The sequence below is a fragment of the Eschscholzia californica genome, unplaced genomic scaffold (assembly GCF_041429995.1).
Source record: "Eschscholzia californica isolate CP2 unplaced genomic scaffold, dmEscCali1.0.p SCAF_2, whole genome shotgun sequence".
Taxonomy (NCBI): Eukaryota; Viridiplantae; Streptophyta; class Magnoliopsida; order Ranunculales; family Papaveraceae; genus Eschscholzia; species Eschscholzia californica.
The window spans coordinates 28,457,139-28,479,152 of record NW_028238309.1 but is presented as its reverse complement, the minus strand read 5'-3'; the positions used below and the strand labels follow the sequence as shown (position 1 = coordinate 28,479,152).

The window sequence follows — 22,014 nt, the reverse complement described above, 5'->3', positions numbered from 1 at the left end:
ATTCAGAGGTTCATGGCAATAAAAAGATCAGCGTCAAAACTATGGTGAGAATCGATGGCAAAGAAGATTTCCCAACTCAGAAGAAAAAGAATAATTGCTACTCCTGCCAAAATCACCCCTTTTACGATTCTTTTGTGATACCGATTTTCCACCAACACATGATTAACTTAAATAATAAACCATTAACATGAATCGAGTAACACTATGAAGATCATCATGATTATCTTTCCTTAAAGAGAAATGATATAAGAGGCGAAAGTTGGAAACCTACGGTAGACCTACGCTTATATGGCATTGCCACGTAGCCTCTTATCCTCGTTAGCCTCTGATTTCAGATATTTTGTGTTTGGCCCAAGGAAACACCGTGTTTCTATTCCAGTCCCTACGTTTATTTCTGATCTAGACCGTTAAATTAAATTAACGATCCAGATCAAAACACACATCCAAACCTCTAAAACCAGATTGAAGCCTCTCTTCTCTCTCTCTATCACTCCCAAACCGAGAGCTTCTTCCCCAAAATATCAATCCCTCTTCCTCCATTTTTGTATAAACTAGATCTCAAATCGAATTAGGGTTTGTGACTCTAGGTTTTTGGGTGAAGAATCTACAACTTTGGAAACAAAATTTATGGTGTGTTTGGTTGCAGGATTCCTAAGTAGGATTCCTATCAAAAGTGGAATTTGGTAGGAATCATGAATCCTTGGTCTGTTTGGCTACCAAGAATCCTAGGACTCTTGAATTCTAAGGATTCCTAATTCCAAAATTTGTATTGGACCAAAATCCCACCCCACCCCCTAGGATTTGCTAGGATTTTGGATTAATGAACCTAAATTTCAAACTTAATATCAACAAAAAAATATTTCCTTCTACAAAATCATTATTTTTTTCAAAACCATTATTCTTTTCAAAAATCATATTTTTTCTTAAGGCGTTTAAAAATACTCAAATAATAATAAATCATAGGATTCTTAGTTGCCAAACAAGCCACAAGATATTACTTGGATTCATGAATCCGTTGAATCATGAATCCCAAGGAATCATGAATACGCGGATTTATGATTCCGCCATCCAAACACACCATTAAGCTCTTTCTATGAGAAAAATCTACAACTTTGAGAATTATGATTCATCTCTCTATTCCAAAACCACGACTTTACCAAAACTAAGAAATTCATATGTAAGCCATTGATTCTCACACTTGATCCCTATAAAATGCTAAACCCCAAAACAAATTTTCTTGGTTCAGGGTTTTCTGGTCCAAGAGTGGTTCAGGTATTCTTGTCCAAGAGTTGAAAATTTTATTACTTGTAATTCCTCAAAAGCTTCATGGGTGAAATCAACCACCAAGGATCTTACAATTTGATTTCAACAGGATATTAATTTATAATACTCCATGTAAGTCTTTCCTGATCATGGAGTTCATGATTCAATCATCTAAAATTCTTTATTAAAGTTTTGAGGGATGAACAAAGATCGTAGGAGACGGCCAATACATTAAACAGTGGAAGAACTAGGGTTTGATCATTCGGGAATGCACGTTTTGGTCTGGGCCGTTGATGTGGTTCAACGGTCCAGATCAGAAACAAAGAGAAGGACTGAAGTAAAAACAAGGTATTCCCGTGAACCAGAAAGCAAACGTTTAAATCTGGCACCCACCATGTGCCACCTCGGATTGTTAATGCACGTGTCACACCACATCAGCGTAGGTCTATGATAGGTTCCCAAATTTCGCCTCTTATATCATTTCTCTTCCTTAATTAAGTTAGGCCAGCGCTTTGGGGAAAGCTAAATAGTTTTCGGAGTGTGAAGACTTGGTCAAAAATTGGTCAATTTTGTTTGACAATTTTCCGGCCGGCGACCATGAAAAAAAAAAAAAAATTTTTTTTTTCACTCTCTCAATCTCTTTAGAAACTCCGGCGAAGGGGTTTCCCTTCACCGGAGTTTCTGGAGAGAGAGAGAGAGTGAAATTTTTTTTTTTTTCATGGTCGCCGGCCGAAAAATTTTGCGGTCGGCGACCTAATCGGAGAAGACAAAGAGGTGAGGTGGAGAGAGAGTGAGGTGAGGTGGAGTGTTTTCTTTTTATTTCCCCTTAAAATTTATTTCCCCAGAAAATTCTACATATTCCCTTTAAAATTTCACACCCCGGAAACTATTTAGCTTTCCCCAAAGCGCTGGCCATAAGTTAGGATGTTTTACTAGCAATAATCCTCTTATAATGATCATCCAAAATGCGATTTGTTGAACCAAATATAATGAGAACACTAAAAAGAATTGAGAATATTGACCTAAATTACTTGAAACTGATATAGAAACAGAAAAAGAAAAAGAAAAAAACTATTTCGACAAATAATAGTCATTGAAGCGGCTATTGACGCCGGTTAAGCGGAAGCGAAATAGGATCAAACCATACTCGTTTGAGTTTCTAGACTCTGATACAATGAAAGATTTAAGTTCTGGTTGAGGAAAACCATGTTTATTTATAATAGAAGAATATTATAATGGATGGAAACAAAGAACATAAATATATAATTCTAATTCCAATGTATTGTATCTTGAAGATATATATGAGAATATTTCGCTTGATTTGAATTTTTCGTATGAATATTTGACTGGAATCCACGTTTACCCTTATTAGGTTGATTCCTACTTAGGTTTGGGTAGGTCTACTTCTGTTGTAGCCTTTTTTATAACTTTAATAATATATATGCATATATATATAATCTATATATATGTGTGCGATCTCAATATTCTCATATGCTCAGGTGTGTTAATACTCATCGAGTATGTCAAGGCAAGTTGCAGGTGAGATTTTTTTTTTTTTTAGCTATTGATAAATTGATCATGATTTCATTCAAAACTCTTTATTTTTTGTCACCGGTTCATGATCAATTTATCAATAACTAAAAAAAACAATGTTTGCGCTTTGTAATATAGATATGTATAGAATTGTCCCTACCAGTTAGCAACTCCTTTGTCACATTGATGAGAAGTATGATGTTTAGGTCTGAACTGACAAATAACTTTCAGAATGAAAGATCAAAAACTAATAAATATTTATAGGTAACAATCATCAAATTCACATAATTTTTTTTTCATGCTTCTAGACAACGAACAATAAAACTATTACAATATAAACTCAAAGTAACGAGTGAATCATTACTGAAATTTTTTACCCGTCATAATAGCTTAACCCTAAAAGTTATCTCGTTTTATCTAAAGAAGACTCAAATCATACAAATCAGAGAACTCTTATGTTTCTTGTAATTGTTTATTTTTTTTTCTCACTCAGCACCAACAATGCATCTGTGATTCTTAGCAATGAACATATATTTTGAGAGGGATCCACGATGAAGAATACGAGTTTATGCTTTGAAGAAATCAAATGTAAAGAAAGATAAACTTTAATAATATATATAGTTAACATTTAGAGTCACCTCACCCTTCGTCGTCATCTTTTTCGCACTCAAACCAATGAAGAACGAAAGGAGTTTTACTGAATAATTTGCCTACTAAAACTACTAACATAGAGATTGTAATCCTCTACATTGAAGAAAAACCTAACATAAATTGAAGGTAATAAAGGAATATGTATTGCATTAAAACTATTATTAAACATCAAAAATTATTTTGCATCATAACAAAAAGCAAAATTATGCAAGTACGAGGAAATACAAAATCTAGATAAATTGAGGTTTTTCATCGAACAAATGGAACTCACAATACATGATGTTTTTAATGTTTCACAATAGTGTGTGAAAGTTATAATTCTTTATTTGAAATGTCTTTTATTTGGCAAAGTATGCCTTCAGTACATATTTGGATGTGCCAACGTAAGTTTAAAAAGATTAACTGGTTTTAGGCAAAAATTACAGAAAGGTACTTCATTCTCGAGTTCAAACTCTTAATCCACTAAATTACTGTTCAATTTTCCTTTAGCTGTTCATTTGACTCCATCTCAGGGTTATTGTTTTTGCTTTTTAAGCCATGTGTAACTAGTCTTCAGTTAATAGTTTTGTCAATCTTTCATCTCACGCTTTATTCTTTATTCAGCTGGTACGCAAAGTAAGATGGTTTATGGTTTATCTATCGATCGGGTGTCATGTTAGAAGCACTATCCATAAATTTCAAGTTTGGTTTCCGTGTCGGTGTACTAAATAACTCATTCAGCAAGTAATGTGGCACGGGCTATAACTAGTTATTACATAATGCAAATGTTGTTGTTTGGGGAGTTTCCTTTTTACCTTACCTATTAAAGACAAAGCACTTATTTAATTATTATGAACATTTCCCTAGACAATGGTCATTAACCAAAACGTAGTTGCTAATATAATTTAGAGTTAATTCCTATATGGCCCCCTACTTTGTGACCAACTTCCTTTATGGCCCCCTTTTTTTCGTAAATTCAAATATGGCCCCCTATTTTCATGGAAATGTCCTAACTACCCTTCCTTTAAATCTTTTTTCAAAATAAAATAAAAAAAACAAACATAATTCCACCTCACTTCCCTCTCCACCACTTATCTCTCTCCACCTCACCTCTCTTCCCAAATCATCTTTCTCTCTCTCCAACTCACCTTTTTTCTCTCTCCACCTCACCTCTCTCTCTCTCCACCTCACTCTATCTTCTCCGATGAAGGTCGCCGGCCGGAAAATTTTCCGGCCGGCGACCTTCATCGGAGAAGATAGAGTGAGGTGGAGAGAGAGAGAGGTGAGTTGTAGAGAGAGAAAGATGATTTGGGAAGAGAGGTGAGGTGGAGAGAGATAAGTGGTGGAGAGGGAAGTGAGGTGGAATTATGTTTGTTTTTTTTATTTTATTTTGAAAAAAGATTTAAAGGAAGGGTAGTTAGGACATTTCCATGAAAATAGGGGGCCATATTTGAATTTACGAAAAAAAAAAGGGGCCATAAAGGAAGCTGGTCACAAAGTAGGGGGCTATATAGGAATTAACTCTATAATTTAATTAGTAGATGTTCCTTGTGTTGGAATGACTTCCAATCAGCTAATCATCTATTCATTCTTCTTGCATTATCTGTGGATAGTTGTCTCGATCCCTTCAATCTTTTTACTACTTCTAGCTCGAACCATGACATCTTTACTAGTCTCATCACTAACAAGTAGAAATTTAAGATTTTTTTCAAGTTACTGTAACAAGGGACAATACCAATATCCACAACGTCGGACGGAATTCAGTCAACAGTGGTCTTCTATTAAACATATGTGAACCATTTTAAAAAAAATAAAAAAAAAGAATAACAGAATAAAAAGTAAGTTTGTTTTCTATTTTGTTTTAATCTTTTCTAGCATAAGAAATGACCTTTTTTTTTATATTTCTTCTTATAACTTTCTCCAATTTTTAAAATTTATTGTTCTCCGTAGTTGGTGGGCTACTAAACCCTAGAGGAAGTTCCGGCAGACAAAACACTTCCCTCCGCCAGAAGAGATAGAGAGAAAGAAAAGTAACGGGAAAGGAAGAGTTGGAGAAAGAAGAAATATGAGAAGGTGAAAGGAGGGGCGAAAACAAACTCGACCAAATTAAATTGTCATAAATCAAATCTATTTGAACAATGAACATATCTTTATTTTCTCAAAGGTTTTTTTTTTTTTTGGAGGAGTAAGAATGGGGTTTGGGAAATATATAAGATTATCTTTTTTTTTTTTTTTGTTGAAATAATCTATTAGATTATCAAATCAATCAGAGTGGGATCAACAAATAAATATCACAACCATAGCCATTGTTAAACACATGGGGATCATTTTCTTCTTTTTCTTCATTTAAGTCCCACCGTATTTAAATAATCCTTGTAACTGCGCCACTCCAAAAAGGCCTCTTTAAAGTGTCTTCATAACAAAATGCCCCTAAAACTAACATATCTTACACCGATTGGTTTCTCTTGGGTGTTAAATCTCACATTGATTCTCCAAAACTATTGGTTTTTTCACAACTTTAAGTTATTCTTACAAAATTAAATTAGGGTTATTTCCCAAATGGCCCCCAACTTTGTGACCAGCTTCCTGCCTGACCCCCTACTTTAGCAATAATTCCCGTATGGCCCCCTTTTTCCCGTTATCTTTAACATTTCGTTACTCTCTCTCCTCCATCTCATTTTCTCTCTCTGCCACATCATCTTAGCAAGACACATCATCATCTTCTCCGTCAGGGTCGCAGGCCGGCCAAATTTCCGGCCGGTGACCTTCAAATTTTTTTCTCTCTCTTCTCTCTCTCTAAAAAAAAAATTATTTTTTTTTAAATTCTCTCCTCTCTCTCTCTCTCTAAACTCCGGCGAAGGGGTTTCCCTTCGCCGGAGTTTAGAGAGAGAGATGAGAGAATTTTTAAAAAATTTTTTTTTGAGAGAGAGAGAGAGAAAAAAAATTTTGAAGGTCGCCGGCCGGAAATTTGGCCGGCCGGCGAACCTGACGGAGAAGATGATGATGTGTCGTGCTAAGATGATGTGGCAGAGAGAGAAAATGAGATGGAGGAGAGAGAGTAACGGAATGTTAAATTTAACGGAAAAAGGGGGCCATACGGGAATTATTGGTAAAGTAGGGGGCCAGGCAGGAAGCTGGTCACAAAGTTGGGGGCCATTTGGGAAATAACCCATTAAATTAACTCATGGTGTGTTTGGTTGCAGGATTCCTATCAAAAGTGAGATTTGGTAGGAATCATGAATCCTTGGTCTGTTGGCTACCAAGAATCCTAAGACTCTTTGATCCTAAGGATTAGGTATTCCAAAATTTGTTGACCAAAATCCCACCCTACCCTAAGATTTGCTAAGATTTTGGCTTAATAAATCTAAATTTCAAACTTAAAATCAATAAAAAAAATATTTCCTTCTACAAAATAATTATTTTAAATTTCAAAAATATTTTTTCCCCCAAAAATCATTTTTTCTTCAAAAAATTGCTTTTTTCCAAAAATGTGATTTTTCCGACAACTATTTTTTCCCCCAAAAATCGGTTCTCCCCAAATAAGTATTTTTTCGAATATCCAATTTTTTTTTCCAGAAAACAGATTTTCCTCCAAATCCGTTTTTCTTATTGAAAAATTATATTTTTTTATCGAAAATATTTTTCCGAAAACTGAAATTTTATAAAAACTTTTATGCTTGATAGAGACCGTGTTTTTCGCAAAAGAAAAACCGGTGCTCGAAAAAAAAGGTTTCCGGGAAAAAAAAAATTCGTGAATAAATACTTTAATATATAATAACTCATAGAAGCTGCCAAACATACCAAAAAATATTACTTAGATTCATGATTCCGTCATCCAAACACACCATCAATTAGTTTTATCAAACATAATATCTAACAAACATAAATTGACGACAAGTGATTAGGTTTTCTGATGTGGTACCATTCCTGGGGTGGTTAAATAATATGACAACCGCATACTTGAAAAGGATATGAAGGACAATGGAAAATTCCTAAACAATTTGTTGGAGGAAATGTTGGAAGAACACAAAAGGAAGAGAAGATCATAAGTGAACAAGAGAAAAAATATGGTGGTTATGTGGGAGCAAGATTTCATGGATGTAATGATATCCAAACTTAAAGATCCAAAGCTTCTATCCTATTATGACGCTGATACTATCAACAAGTCTACTTGCCTGGTACCTACAATATTCATCCCTCAATTTCAGTGATATTATTAGTACTCCATAGTAATATATTATATATATGTATATCTATAATTTATTTGTATATATGCGGACTCTAATTTTGAGTGGGAGCGAGACAACGATGACTAGTATAGTTTGGGCTTTATCATTACTACTCAATCATCCACACGTGTTAAAAAAAGCGCAAGATGATTTTGATACCCATGTCGGTCGAGAAAGACATGTAAACGAATCTGATATAAAAAATCTGGTATGCCTCCAAGCTATAGTTAAGGAAGAATTGAGACTATACCCACCGGCTCCATTATCAATCCACGCACATCAATAGAAGATTGTGTCGTATCAGGATATCATGTACCTACATGGACCTGTCTTTTCATAAATATGTGGAAGATTCAACGTAACCCGGAAGTATGTCATGAACCATTAGAGTTTAGACCCGAGAGATTTTTCACAACCCACAAGGACTTGGATATTGGAGGTCTACATTATGACCTCCATGCACCCTTCTGGGTCGGGTAGAAGAGCATGTCATGGTGCTAACTTTGCCCTTCAACTGGTGCACTTAACTTAAGCCTAGCTTCTCTGTGACTCTGTCACATGGGTTCGAAATTAAAAATCCGTCGGATGAACCCATCAGTATGACTGGGAGTCCGAAGAGTAAATAACTTGAACAATATGATACTGTGCCAACTATCCCAAGGTGTTCTTCTGACTGTGTGCTTTAATCCAAAATAATTGGATTCCAGACCTTGTCCACTAATGTCCAGTGCTCCTAGTTTAGCTTCTTGGATGTTGTCGCTTACATTTTTGTGAATGATATTCACTAATTTTTCTGTTTTCCAAACAATATGAACGGATTCATTTCGTATTAATTAAAATTAATTTGGACACGCTTCTTACGGATTAAGCTTATACCCTTGTGGAGCTATCTTCGACGAGGTTTGGGTTGGCAATCTCCCAAAGTTGTAGCCTTTGAACTGTCTACTTCGTTGGTTATGGCCTTCATTAGTTGGCAGCTCTTCTCCGCGTGTCAGAGACGTTCTGTGTGAGAAAGTTAAGATCGTTGACGATAGTAACTCATCTGAATTCATTCATTGCTTGTGCCTGCCTCAATCCTATATTATGCCTAAAGGCAAACCCATTTGGGATCTGCCTAACTAGAATATTGCTAGAGTCTCTTAACATGGTACATGCCATATTCATTTAGTGGGCTTGGGCTGGTAACTGACATGGACCCAGTCGGGTGTGAGAGATAGATTGCACTTTGCAGGCACCCAGTCTGGCCCCATTAATTCTCACACCTAAACCCCATATGATCATTAAAAAAAAGAGTTACGTACATTATTGCCGTGATATATTTGAAAAAAGAAAGTATCACTTAAGACAAAGAAGTTACTACTAGTCATGACAACTTAGAGGATGGCCCGAAACTACAACACGCCGACAATCTAACACGAAGAGTCATAATACATTACGATCGAGATATGGTATCTTACTACTAAATCACCAGAGTCAATGGGTTTCCTGTTAATCAAATCTTGGTTGCAAGTTTATCTTCTCTTTCGTATATTTTTATTCTTGTTCTTTTAGTTTCTCATTTTAGTTTAGTTGATAATTTCATTATGTGTTGAAGTGTTTGAATTGAAATATTGAAATATTGAATCATCTGTGAGAAATTTAACAAAGTCAAATAAGAAGGCTACATCAATAGAGGTAGTGAGTTTTTAACTTTTGATGAAAATGAAGTCAGGGATGTTACATGTCCTGAAAATCTTGTCGCCAGATGGATGGCGTGACATGCTCATTTTCCACTCCGGAAAGCCAAGACATCTTTCCTAGGGGTGTATTCGAGTCGAGCTTGACTCGATTATTGTTCGTGCTCGACTTGAAGATTAACGAGTACGAGCTTAACACGAGCCCAAATCATGCTCGTTTATGTAAACGAGTCGAGCTTGATCATTTTTTTAGTGTATCCCGCTCGTGAACAACTCGTTTAACATAATATTTGTAATAGTGTAGTACATAATTACGTATTAGACTCTTAGTATTAAAACTTGTACATGGAATATCAACTATTAATCATTATTATTGTATGTGACAAATGATCATTGAAATATTTTGAAAATTTAGGAAATTGTTTTAATTTGAAGTATTTGATAAACGAGCTTAAAACATGCGAGTTCGAGTTCTTTCACACATATACGAGTCGAGTTCGAGAAAGTAGACAATTACTCGACCGAATTCGAACTCGAGCAAACATACAAAGACACTAACCGAGCTTGAACATCTTACTATTCGCATCAGCTCGACTCGAGTACACCCTTAATCTTTCGAGCCATTGTTGGACAAAATTCCTTTAAGTTTTCACAATGAGCTTCAAATTTTTAACCCGTTCGGAATGTATGTCAATAAGTCAGTCCAACAAGAAAGCTAACATTGAGCTAAAAAGTAAAGTGCTTACCATGGTTGGTTGACATAACTGTTGTAGAAGTTTGATTTGTAACGAATTTTTCACTAAAATAAAAAGTACGTGCTCCCGTGAAATGGGGAAACAAATTAGCCTTATTTTATTTTGGCCCCTTAGAAATTATCAACTTTCAATATGGTCTTTTCTATTATTGTTTTTACAGTCAATTTTAACAATTAACTTTTCGTTTCTAATTTTACTCTTCTTTTTTAAATTATTGGTGTCGTCCCATCTCCCATCTTTGTCGGGAATAATAGGTTGTCGGTGCTAGCTGCCAATAAATATCTGGCTATCTTCAGAAAATTAAAAGAGTCTGCATCTGTTTTTTTTTCTCTCTTTATCGACAAAGACCACCACTGTCAGCTTCCACCATCATTGTTTTTTCTTTGTTCTCTTTCTCATTCTCTCTTTTATCTTCTCTCTATCAACCGCCTACTTCCTTCGAAAGGGAGTTTTACTTCGCTTGAGTCCTCCTAAATCTGAGATCCAGAACCGGTATCCCATAACACACTTCCAAATCCAAAGAAACGAAAGAGAGAGAGAAAAAAAAACTGAAGGTTGTGGTCTATGTCAGGGATATTCTTTGATGGTTGTTGGTATATTGGTGGTCGATCGTTGACGCTCGGGACATTTTCCGGCAAAGAAGGGAGAAAAGATAGGGACGCCATTACTTTCGAAATGAACGTAAAAATACAAATAAAAATCAAACTGTTAAAGTTGACTTACAATTTAAAGAGATACCATAATGAAAGATGGTCATTTTTAAAGAGGTATTTTGGTGAATTAATCATTTTAGAGGACCAAAATAGAAATAACTCAAAATAGTTACAAAAATTTCAACAGGAGGTAACGTAAAACAATATATGTAATTTGTTTTATTATAAGTATGATATTTTATTATATAATTGACGAAAACGATTATAGTAGAAGAAAAAGAAATTATTGTACCCCATGATTATGACAACCATATAGCAAGGAAGATTGTTTGAGAAAGAAAAAAAAAGATTGGCACAACAATTGGTGATGGTAGCAAAAGCCTAAAGTTCAACCCATTGGCTTGGTTTCTTTGGATGAACCTCCACTTTGTTTGATTTCCAACACTGGCAACTCCTTTTCTTGAAAGTGGTTGTATGCACATTCAAATAAGAGTGATTCGATTGAAATTAAATACGTTTCATTATTTGACATAAACATCAAATGATGAAATACATATGTTTAAATATGTCTATTATTACATATAGCAAGGAAGATTGTTTGAGAAAGAAAAAAAAAGATTGGCACAACAATTGGTGATGGTAGCAAAAGCCTAAAGTTCAACCCATTGGCTTGGTTTCTTTGGATGAACCTCCACTTTGTTTGATTTCCAACATTGGCAACTCCTTCTCTTACCTTGATTATTTTAATTCCAAAAATAAGACACGGGTTTAAGCCGAATGTATGTTCATACTTAAAAAACTGGCGTTTAATCTTTTTTTTAACCTGAAACTGGATCTATTAATCTTAATATGTGTCGTTTCACGTGTTTTATGTAATAATAGACATATTTAAACATATGTGTTTCATCATTTGATGTTTATGTCAAATAATGAAACGTATTTAATTTCAATCGAATCACTCTTATTTGAATGTGCATACAACCACTTTCAAGAAAAAAATGTCAAAATTGCCCAATTTTATCACAGATTAGGATGTTGTTACGTGTACTTAGTGTTGCTTATCAGGTCGGGCGGGCCCAATATCGGAATACATGGGATACCAGAGCCCTTAGTTTAACCCGCTTCCCTTGGACAGGAACTTATGGAGAAAGAAAGAGAAGGAGAGAGATAGAAAAAAGAGAGAGAAAGAGATAGAGGTCGCCAAACCAGAGTCGTCCGGCTGCATAAGAAAGGATGCGTTCGAAAGATTTTTTTGTTTTTCGACACTCTGAAATTTTGTGCTTTGGAATCTTTTTTTGTTTTTTCAAAACATCGACTTCGATAAAATCATACTATGACAAGAAAGTTAATTTACATTTTATAATTCTAAATTAAAGGTAAACTGCACAAAAAATATTGATATCCATTTTGACATGTACCAAAATTAAAAGTTGAAGAATGTTTTTGAAGATCATGTGTTGCTAATCTAGCCCAACGGGCCAACCGACCCAAGTCTATTTGGACTTGGTTGGCTGGACCAGGCCTGAAGCCTGATCGAGCCCAACCACATAAGCAACACTATGGGTACTTAATAGGTTGTTATATTGTCAACGGTTGGTAGCCCAAGTGGTTCCAAGGTGTTGACATATTCTCCAGAAATCTCTGGAGGTCCCAGGTTCGAATCCCAGAGAAGGTGGAATCTTTGGTTATTTGAATTGGGATTATTAGGGTGTAAATAATGTTGTTGGGCTTTAGGCCTTGTCTAGTTGGACTATAGGCCCGGTCTTGTTAGTGTTTGAGTGGGCGGTTATCGAGCTTATCACGTCTGTAATGTATCAAGTGCCAAATGTAACGACATACGTAGATCGTAGTCGACTTCCAAAAAAAAAATAGGTTGTTATATTTTAAGTTTCATGAATTTGTTGTAATTTTATATTCATGAATCTGTACAGGTGTGTCTTTAGACATCAATTATTATATATGTTGTTTCTAGAAAAGAAAAATGAAGTCGTGTGTGTTATTTCCTTCTCCTTACCTACCAAACACAAATCATTCATTTAATTATTCTGAAAATTTCACTACTTTACTTTCAAAGAAGTTTTTAGGAAGTATAGATTAGGTGTTTAACAAGAACTATTTCACTAATTATTTCTTCTACTCAATGGGGGAGAAAATTAGTAGAGTAGACAAATTGGTGTGACATTTTAATCCTCTAATAAAACCATGTAACCAGTTTCATAACAATAACAAAATAAATAAATAAAAAACGAACAATGCTAGAAGAAGTTACAAGTCAAAGCCTACTCCAGACCTAAACGAAATCGACGGTTCCTATTTTCGGATCTTGGCTCTTGATGAACTTTTCTATTATAAATAGACAATAGTTTCCTATTTAGGTACACTCAAGCTCAAGACTACTTTTGTAGCCTCTTTCATGTTTTTTACTTGGTCAGAAAGAAAAAAATAACGATGACAGAATAGAAAATGAGTTTGTTTTCCTTGATTGACCAAATAGTAATATAAGGACTTTCAACAAAAAAAAAAATAGTAATATAAGGGACTTGACCAAATAAGTTGACCCGACTCTTCCTTCTTCAACAGAAGACAGCTGAGCCTATTCATGTGGTTACTGTCTTTGAAAGAACACTATAAATAGAGCTAATGAGGCAAATATATTAACTCACTTCCTACTTCTCATTTTTGTTTTGATCTTTTGCTAGCATTATAGAGTAATGGGTCTTTTATTTGATCTTTCTTCTTGTAATAACTTTCTTCAATTCTCAAAACCCACTATTCTCATTGGCCTTTTTGGTTTACTAGTTTACCTTTTACTAGCAAATCTTCGAAAACGAATATCACGAAAAAATGAGGCACCCGAAGTGGAAGGTGGGTGGCCTATCATAGGTCATCTTCATCATTTCATGGGTGGGAAAAACAAGCTACTCCATGTAGCATTTGGAGCTTGGGCTGATAAGTATGGACCAGTCTATACTCTAAGGATGGGTCTGAATAAAGTACTAGTTGTGAATAGTGCAGAAGTAGCAAAAGAGTGTTCAACTACTAATGACATGCTTTTTATGGCTCGTCCATACCGAGTAGCCTCTGAGATCATGGGTTATGGATACGCGATGTTTCCTATCGCTCCTTATGGACCATTCTATCTCAAAATGCGAAAAATGGTCACTCAAGAGCTTCTCTCAAATAGTAGGGTTGATTCTCTAAAACATGTGTGGGGTTCTGAGATAAAAAATGCTATTCAAGAACTTCACAATAAAGTATCGTCAACTAAAGGTGGTGGTCCAATTTCAATGGACATGAAGGGATGGGTTTCCAATTTAACGTTCCGAACGGCTATGAAGGTGATTTGTGGTGGTGTTGGTGTTGATGGTGGTGGTGGTGGTGGTGGTGGTGGTGGTGCTACTTCTCCTGCAACTAGTATTGGAGAACATAATTATGATGAAGTTGGAAGTTTTCAAAAAGCATTGAAAGAATTCTTTGTGTTACTAGGAGAAATTAGGATTTCTGATGTGATACCGTTCCTAGGGTGGTTAGATATGCGAACCGGGTACGTGGAAAAGATGAAGGACAATGGAAATTTTCTAGACAATTTAATGGAGGAAATGCTGGAAGAACACAAAAGGAAGAGAAGATCACTAAGTGAAGAAGAGGAAAAAGATGGTTGTTATGTGGAGCAAGATTTCATGGATGTAATGATATCGAAACTTAATGATCCAAAGCTTCTGTCGTATTATGACTCTGATACTATCAACAAGTCTACTTGCCTGGTACACATACAATATTCATCTCTCAATTTCACTATTTATAACAATAGTTATAACACATATATCTAATTTATTTTTATATGTGCAGACTCTAATATTGAGTGGGAGTGAGACAACTATGGTTAGTATTGTTTGGGCTTTAGCGCTACTAGTAAGTCATCCAGACGTGTTAAAGAAAGCGCAAGATGAGTTGGATACGCATGTTGGTCGGGAAAGACAGGTAGACGAATCTGATATCAAAGATTTGGTATACCTCCAAGCTGTAGTTAAGGAAGCATTGAGACTATTTCCACCGGCTCCACTTTCAACTCCACGCGTTGCAACAGAAGATTGTGTCGTATCAGGATATCATGTCCCTGCAGGGACCCAACTTTTTGTAAATACTTGGAAGATTCAACGTAACCCGGAAGTATGGCCTGAACCATCAGAGTTTAGACCTGAGAGATTTTTCACAACCCACAAGGATTTCGACGTTAGAGGTCTACATTATGACCTCCACCCTTTCGGGTCTGGTAGAAGAGCATGTCCAGGTGCTGGCTTCGCCCTTCAAGTGGTGCATCTAACCCTAGCTTCTCTATTACATGGGTTCGAGATTAAAAACCCATCGGATGAACCCATTGATATGACTGAGAGTCCAGGAGTGACTAACTTGAAAGCAACCCCACTGAAAGTCCTCCTGACCCCTCGCCTCTTCTCTAAAGAAGGTTATTAAGAAAAAAGAAATAAATGTGTAAGTTCTTTATGAACAATTTCTATTCGATATGAATTTGATTATCGATGGTAATTTATGTTATAGAACAATAAGACCAGTTTAAGGTTCCAATTATCGTCATCGATAATGTTATCTTAGAAGTGGTTTGTTGGTGTACCATGTGTAATAAATATGTAAGTTCTTGCGAACAATTTGTGATTGATATGAATTTGAGTATCATTAGTAATTTATTTGTGTTTTGAGCACTCTATTTGCAAAGATTTCGATTTGAAAATTAACATAAATTAATGAATGTTTAGTCCTTTATCCTTCGATTTCATTCGCCACAATCAGAACAAATGTGAATCAAAACACACGTTTGAATTGAAATTAAGATATTGATGCAAGTTTTTCCCTTCTGAATCAAATATATTCATATCTGAAAGATGTTGACAATAAGTTAGAAAATCTCAAGTCTACTTTAAGAGGCGAAAAGAGTTTCCTAGATCTACATAAAAAACTTCATTACAGAAGCAGTACTAAGAAACTAAATTAAATCAGTATATAAGTAGAAGAACCGAAAGTGATTGTTTGGGAAAAAGATCTTCGAAAGCCAAGGGTCATCACTCAACTTCCTTTTTCATCCTCCTCCCTGTTCAAAACAAAGAAACCTTGTTACGAGCTTATCTCGTGGAACTCATAAAATAGAGTTCACAACTTCACATATGGTGTTTTGATATTACTAACTTACCGCGTTGCGTATGTGGTCTTGTGTTCCTAATTAAGGGTTGGGTGTCTTCCAAAACCCTAAAAATATGTACTTTCATCTGATTTGGTTTTATAAGTTCGAAGACACAAACATCGCCCGACTCAATATTGTTATGCGTAGAAAGTGCAGACCAACCCGCGCTTATTGCTCCTCTAGTCTTGCTTATGACATATCTCACAGGCCATGCTTTCCCATTTGGATCCCACATAGTCATCTCTATGCTTGTAGCCGGAAGATGTTTGTGCCTGAATGAACTTGGCAGAGTCTGAAATGTGAACAATGAAAAAACATTATCAGATATACTTTCTAAATCTTATCTAATGTATATCAAAGCCAGTAGTTTATGAACTGAAAGAACTACGAATCTAGTTCTTTTTTCGTTTTATGTTTCAACAAGACCGTAAAAATTTCATGACCTTCAAGAAAAACTTGTGCCTTTACGGAGTAGAACTACGAAGAAGTACAATGGGGAAATAAAATCTCACCATACAGAACCCTAAATAAACGTAAGAAAGCTGCATAACAATCATCACATGAGGATTCCTTGATTTAAATTTCAAGGCTGCTTCTCTTGCCCTTGCTAGTTCTTCCTCTGTCACTTTGCGTCTTTGTGATATAAAACATCCCGGACGAGATTGAGCTATGACCAAAAGCAAGAAAATTACAACATTATTAGATTAATTTCCAAGTGTATACATAATCAATCCAAATAAAAAGAAGCTATAAGACTTCGATAATTATAATAACTTGCCTTGGTTCCTAGCCACTGTGATGTTTAAACAATTTCCATTAGTAATTACCTTCGGAGTTTTTTTTTTCGGATTTCTTAACATCATTTAACAACTTCTTTCTTCTAGTTTGCTGGTTCTGCTTCTCACTCAAATACTTGAGTGCACATTGGCGAGTATGGCGAATTCGAGGAGTTTGATATGAAGAATCTTCTACTTTCACTATCTTATTCGAGTATAGGGTTCTATTCGAAATGGTTTCTTGGTTCTTCACCCACTTGTTCATTGAAGTTAAGTCATCGTCATCGTACAAAGAAAGATCAATGATTTCGATTCTTTTCCTCTTTGTAGTATCACTCAAAACCTCTACTACATCATTGCTCTCTCTTTTTCTCCCTTTCCCATCGATTGGAGTAGTAGTTTCTTGACTATTAATGGCGGAAAATGTCGATTCCTTTTCACATCCACTTGTATCAAATATCTTAACTGTAAAATGCAAATCTTCGTCGTATCGGAAAACAAAGAAATCTCCATCTTTTATGAAGTGATCTTTAAGAAACAATGGCCAACCTTGTTCAAAGAAAAGACCATCGGTTCGTTTAGTTAATGTTACTTCCCATATATTCCGACTTGGACCCATTAATGAAACTCTTCCTGATGTTTCACCTTTCATATGTTTCATGAAAGCTACCGGAATTTTCTGCAAAGCCAATTTTAATCTTGTTAATAAGCATTCCAACTAAGAAAAATGGTAATATCCCTAAAAAAATGGGCCGATCACAGGCCGAATGCCTACGCCGCTAGCTCCAATTGGATGGCCCTTGGTGAGAGAGAAACGGCCTGTCGGATAGGAGCCGGCCACGTCTGCTTTCGGCCTATGATCGGGTTTCAGACGAGTTAGACATTAGGAATCGAACAAAACAAGCATTCGGTAATCTGACTCAAATCAATTTCAGATATCGAGTCAGATTTCAGATCTAACTAATCGTTGAATTGAAACGGTCACCCGAGTATCTTGAACTTGAAGTTTAGTTCATCCACTCTGTTTTTCTTCCTAGTCTGTTTTACAAATTAATTCAAAACCCTAATTTGTGTTTTCCTGTTTTTATTCTTGAAAAATATAAATACCCAAGAACCAATTTATGATGTAAATAAGAAGTAGTACTAGTTAAAAGTGGAAGAAGATTATAAAAATAAAAGTAAGAGAAAGAGAAAAGAGTACATACGAGTGTGTTGGAACTGATAGTGGATAAATAAACCTTGAAGAAATTTGGATTCCTATCATCAGATGATGAATCCATAGTTATTGGATCTTCTTCTTTTTTCACCATACCCAGATTTTTATTATGTCAATCGTTTCTCTCAGTTTCAAAAAAGAAAAAAGAGAAAGAAGATGGAAAATCCGTCGTTTCTCTATCTTCCTCGTGGGTTTAAGGAGGTTGGGTTTTAGAAAGAGATTGGGGGTCTTGGGAAGAGGAGGAGGGGATATTATTGGTATACGGAGATTTCGGCGGGTGTATAGGGAATCGTGTAATTGAAAATTTTGGAAACTAACGGTCTAACTTCTCTATTTTGTTTCTCTCTTCCTAGTCTCTGTTTGGCAGTAGAATTTCAACATAAAAAAAAATACTGTTTTTAGAAAAAAAAATAAAAAATATTGAGACATATCGGACCGATTGCCTTTGTCCTAACTCGGACTCGTTGCCCGATAGAGCTAGACTTGCTCGTTGGGCTCAAAATAAAACTCAATCGAGTAACGAGATATCACCAAACTAGCTTGGCCCGTCTACGTATGGGTCGGGCCTGGTTGGGTTGGGTTGCATCTAAAACAGATCAGGTCAGGGCCGACCAGACTGGGTCAGATAACCCTAAAACAAATCAGTCCCCATCGGATTGGGTCGGACCACACTAAAACAGATCGAGCCGGCCCCACCCGACCAGATAAGCAATATTACATGTAGAGTTTTATTTATGGGGAAGACTCCCACAAGTCCACCACAGAGAATTCGACCACTTGCTAAACTTGAGCTCGAACAAAAGCTCTCGCTGATAATGTGGGACTATTACATTATTTACCAAATTTTGTATCCCACTATTCCTACAAAGAAACCTTTTTTTTTTTTTTGGTTAAGAGAGGCTATTGCCGATTTTATTAGCTACTCGAGCTTCCTGAAATATTGGCTTTATCTGCCGCCAATTGGCTTACAATGCAAGCGGGAGTCTCAATGATCTCCTTTCTTAACAATAAATTTAATTGAGACGAATTCTTTGCTAAAAGATGTGCTACTTGGTTTGCATTACGGTAGCAAAATGTAAAGGTGCAACCATGTAGCCGTATACTTTCTCTTCGAATTCTCATTAATGTGGATCTTATTTTCCATGGAATGTCCTTTTCTTCTTCTGTGCATGCTTTAATAATAGTTAAGGCATCTCCTTCAATAACACATTCATACTCTGGTAGTTGTAGTGCCATTTCAATTGCCAAGTAGGCAGCTCTAGCTTCGGCTTCCATCGCCGAGGAAGTACTAACAATGTCTGTAGCAGCCCATACAAATTCCCCATACTCGTTTCTACACACAGCCGCCAAATCAGCTCTTCCTTTCGAGAACGCTGCATCGAAGTTGATTTTTAATTTCCCTCTCTCCGGTGGAGCCCAAACTGTGACCTTATGTTCTTCCTCTCTTCTTACCGAGGTCGAGGGATTCATAACTGTACCATGAAAATCCAGCTGCATAGTCAAAGCTTCATGAATAATCTTATAACAATTTGGTTTCTCTCTCTCAAAGACACACTTGTTCCTAGCTTTCCACATGAACCACGCCACATAAAGCCGGAGAGTGATGTTGTTTTCATCTTCTTCTTCTTGTATCCAACGACAAATTAACTTATTAAATGGCTCATCTCCATCTACCCGTAATCCCAAAGGGGAACATAACCAAAGTTCTCTCGCCACTTTACAAGTCCTAAACAAATGATCAAGATCCTCATCTTCTTCATTACACATGGAACACATACGTGAAGCTGGTTCAATATACTTGAGAGCCTTGATTTTTGTTGGAAGCGCATCATGAAGAAGTCTCCATATGAAGTAAGTTACCCGAGGAGCTAAATTAAATTTAGTCCACACCTTTTTCCAAGACAAACCGAAAGGGAGCTCCACTGTAAATGATGTGGAAGGTCTTCCCCTTGTTATCGAAGTATACAAGGATTTAGTGGAAAACTCCCCCTTAGTCGTATGCACCCAAATTAATTTATCTTCTTCACTTGAATGCCCAATCGGTAATTGCAATATTGCCTGAGCCGAAATCTCATCGAAAATTCTCTTTATCAAGTCCGAACGCCAATTACCATCTATAATAAGGTCACTCACCAAGAATAGGTTTGGGACGTCTTGTAACTCATATTTCTTCCCCGGTCTAAATTCATATAAGGTAGGTATCCACGGGTCCTCCCAAATTCTAATAGATTTACCATTACCCACCGCAAAGCATACCCCTTCTTTTATAAATTTTCTCATCTCTAACATACTCTTCCATGTATTGGTTGCAGTCATTTTACCCTTATAGCACCAAAAATCTGCATTCTTTAAGTATTTGGCCTTCAACAATCTAACCCACAAAGCATTAGGTTCTGTGAGAAATCTCCATACCAACTTGCCCACCAAAGATTTGTTGACAATTCCCATATCTCTTATGCCTAGCCCACCATTTTTTTGATTCTCTTGTAATCTCCTCCAATTAATATAATGCCTCTTTGATTTCTCCATGCTATGCCCCCACCAAAAATTTCTCTGACTTCTTTCTATCTTCTCTATAACACCTTTGGGAACTATATTAGTTGATAGGAAATAAATAGGTATAGAAGATAATTCACTCTTAAGTAATATAGTTCTTCCGGCATGTGATAGTGAACTCCTCTTCCATCCCATTAATTTCTTCTCCACCTTGTTAACTATAAAATCATATGATGCTAATTTGTGTTTAGGCTTCAGTAAGTAGTTACCCAAGTACACATCATCTTCTTTCATCTCCTTGACCCTTAAAATATTTAAGATAATCTCTCTTTTTGTTGAAACACAATTCGAGCTAAGTTTGATAGATGACTTCATATAATTAATCAATTGCCCAGAACAATTAGCATAAACCTCGAGAATATCTTTTAATTTTCTCACATTATCTTCTGAAGCTTTTCCGAAGAAAAATAAATCGTCTGCAAACATCAGATGACTAACACTCGGAGCGTATCTATTTAATTTAAGCCCATTATAGATTCCATGAGTTTCTGCTTGAAGTACCAATTTTGAGAGAACCTCTGAACACAGAATAAAAAGATACGGACTAAGTGGACAACCTTGTCTGAGCCCCCTTTTACTGAAGAAATTTCCTTTCGGTCTGCCATTCAATAATATAGAAAATGAGGCCGTAGTCACACAGTTCATTATCAATAAGTGTGAATTTGCAATAATTCCAAATCTTCGGAGAACCTCACTCAAAAAATTCCAATCAACTCTATCATAGGCTTTTGTCATGTCTACTTTGAGAGCGAAAGCACCATCCTTTGCTTTAGTATAGGCCATTGAATGAAATACTTCTTGAGCAACAATAATATTATCTGCAATTTGTCTACCCGGAACAAACGCATTTTGCACTTGAGAAATCAAATTCCCAATCAATGGTCTCAATCGATTCGTTATAATTTTTGTAATAATTCGATAAAGAACATTACAGAGGGAAATCGGTCTATAATCTCCTGGTTTTTCTGGGCTCTGCAATTTAGGGATTAAAGCAATATGAGTATGGTTGAGCTTTGTCGGAATCTGACCTGTTTCAAAAATTTTCCGAATTTGAGTTGTGACTTCATCTCCAATCAACGACCAACAATGTTTATAAAAAATCGCAGGAAATCCATCAGGTCCCGGAGCTTTACAAGATTTCATCCCCTTGATAGTTTGCCAAATCTCCTCTTTCAGTGGAGGTTTACTAAGCATCATGTTTTCCGTCGCCGATAATGGATGATCAGTCAAAGATATTGCCTCTGGGAAGCCGGTGGTTTGTTCTGCCCGTGAAGTCCTGTAAAAATGACTAATAAAAGCGTTAGTAATTTTTGTTTGGTCCGAAGACCAACTTTGATCCTCCAGCTTTATTGCCATTATACTATTCTTTTTCCTCCTATTTAAGACAGATAGATGAAAAAATCTAGTGTTTTTATCAATTTCCTCAACCCAATGCTTTTTAGCCCGTTGCTTCCAAAATTCTTCTTCAAACTTCTTCAATTTTCTAAGTTTCTCTTCCAATTGCCTTTCCGCCTCTATATTTATTATCGAGGG

The 22,014-nt window shown here is 36.0% G+C and overlaps 2 protein-coding genes across 2 annotated transcripts; one reads left to right on the top strand and one right to left on the bottom strand.

Moving 5' to 3' along the window:
* Nucleotides 1-13,165: 13,165 nt before the first annotated feature.
* Nucleotides 13,166-15,457, top strand: LOC147557259 (demethylepipodophyllotoxin synthase-like). The gene is made up of 3 exons (XM_086658210.1): nucleotides 13,166-13,232; nucleotides 13,267-14,503; nucleotides 14,589-15,457. Exons 2-3 carry the CDS (start codon nucleotides 13,451-13,453, stop codon nucleotides 15,210-15,212), a joined length of 1,677 nt encoding a protein of 558 aa, XP_086514336.1. The 5' UTR covers nucleotides 13,166-13,232; nucleotides 13,267-13,450; the 3' UTR covers nucleotides 15,213-15,457.
* A 142-nt stretch (nucleotides 15,458-15,599) lies between these two features.
* On the bottom strand, nucleotides 15,600-18,112 carry LOC147557258 (B3 domain-containing protein Os11g0197600-like). Its single transcript, XM_086663818.1, has 5 exons — nucleotides 17,915-18,112; nucleotides 16,761-17,388; nucleotides 16,446-16,600; nucleotides 15,943-16,225; nucleotides 15,600-15,843 (listed from the first exon to the last, which is right to left on the bottom strand). Exons 1-5 carry the CDS (start codon nucleotides 18,017-18,019, stop codon nucleotides 15,815-15,817), a joined length of 1,200 nt encoding a protein of 399 aa, XP_086519944.1. The 5' UTR covers nucleotides 18,020-18,112; the 3' UTR covers nucleotides 15,600-15,814.
* Between the last annotated feature and the right edge of the window lie 3,902 nt (nucleotides 18,113-22,014).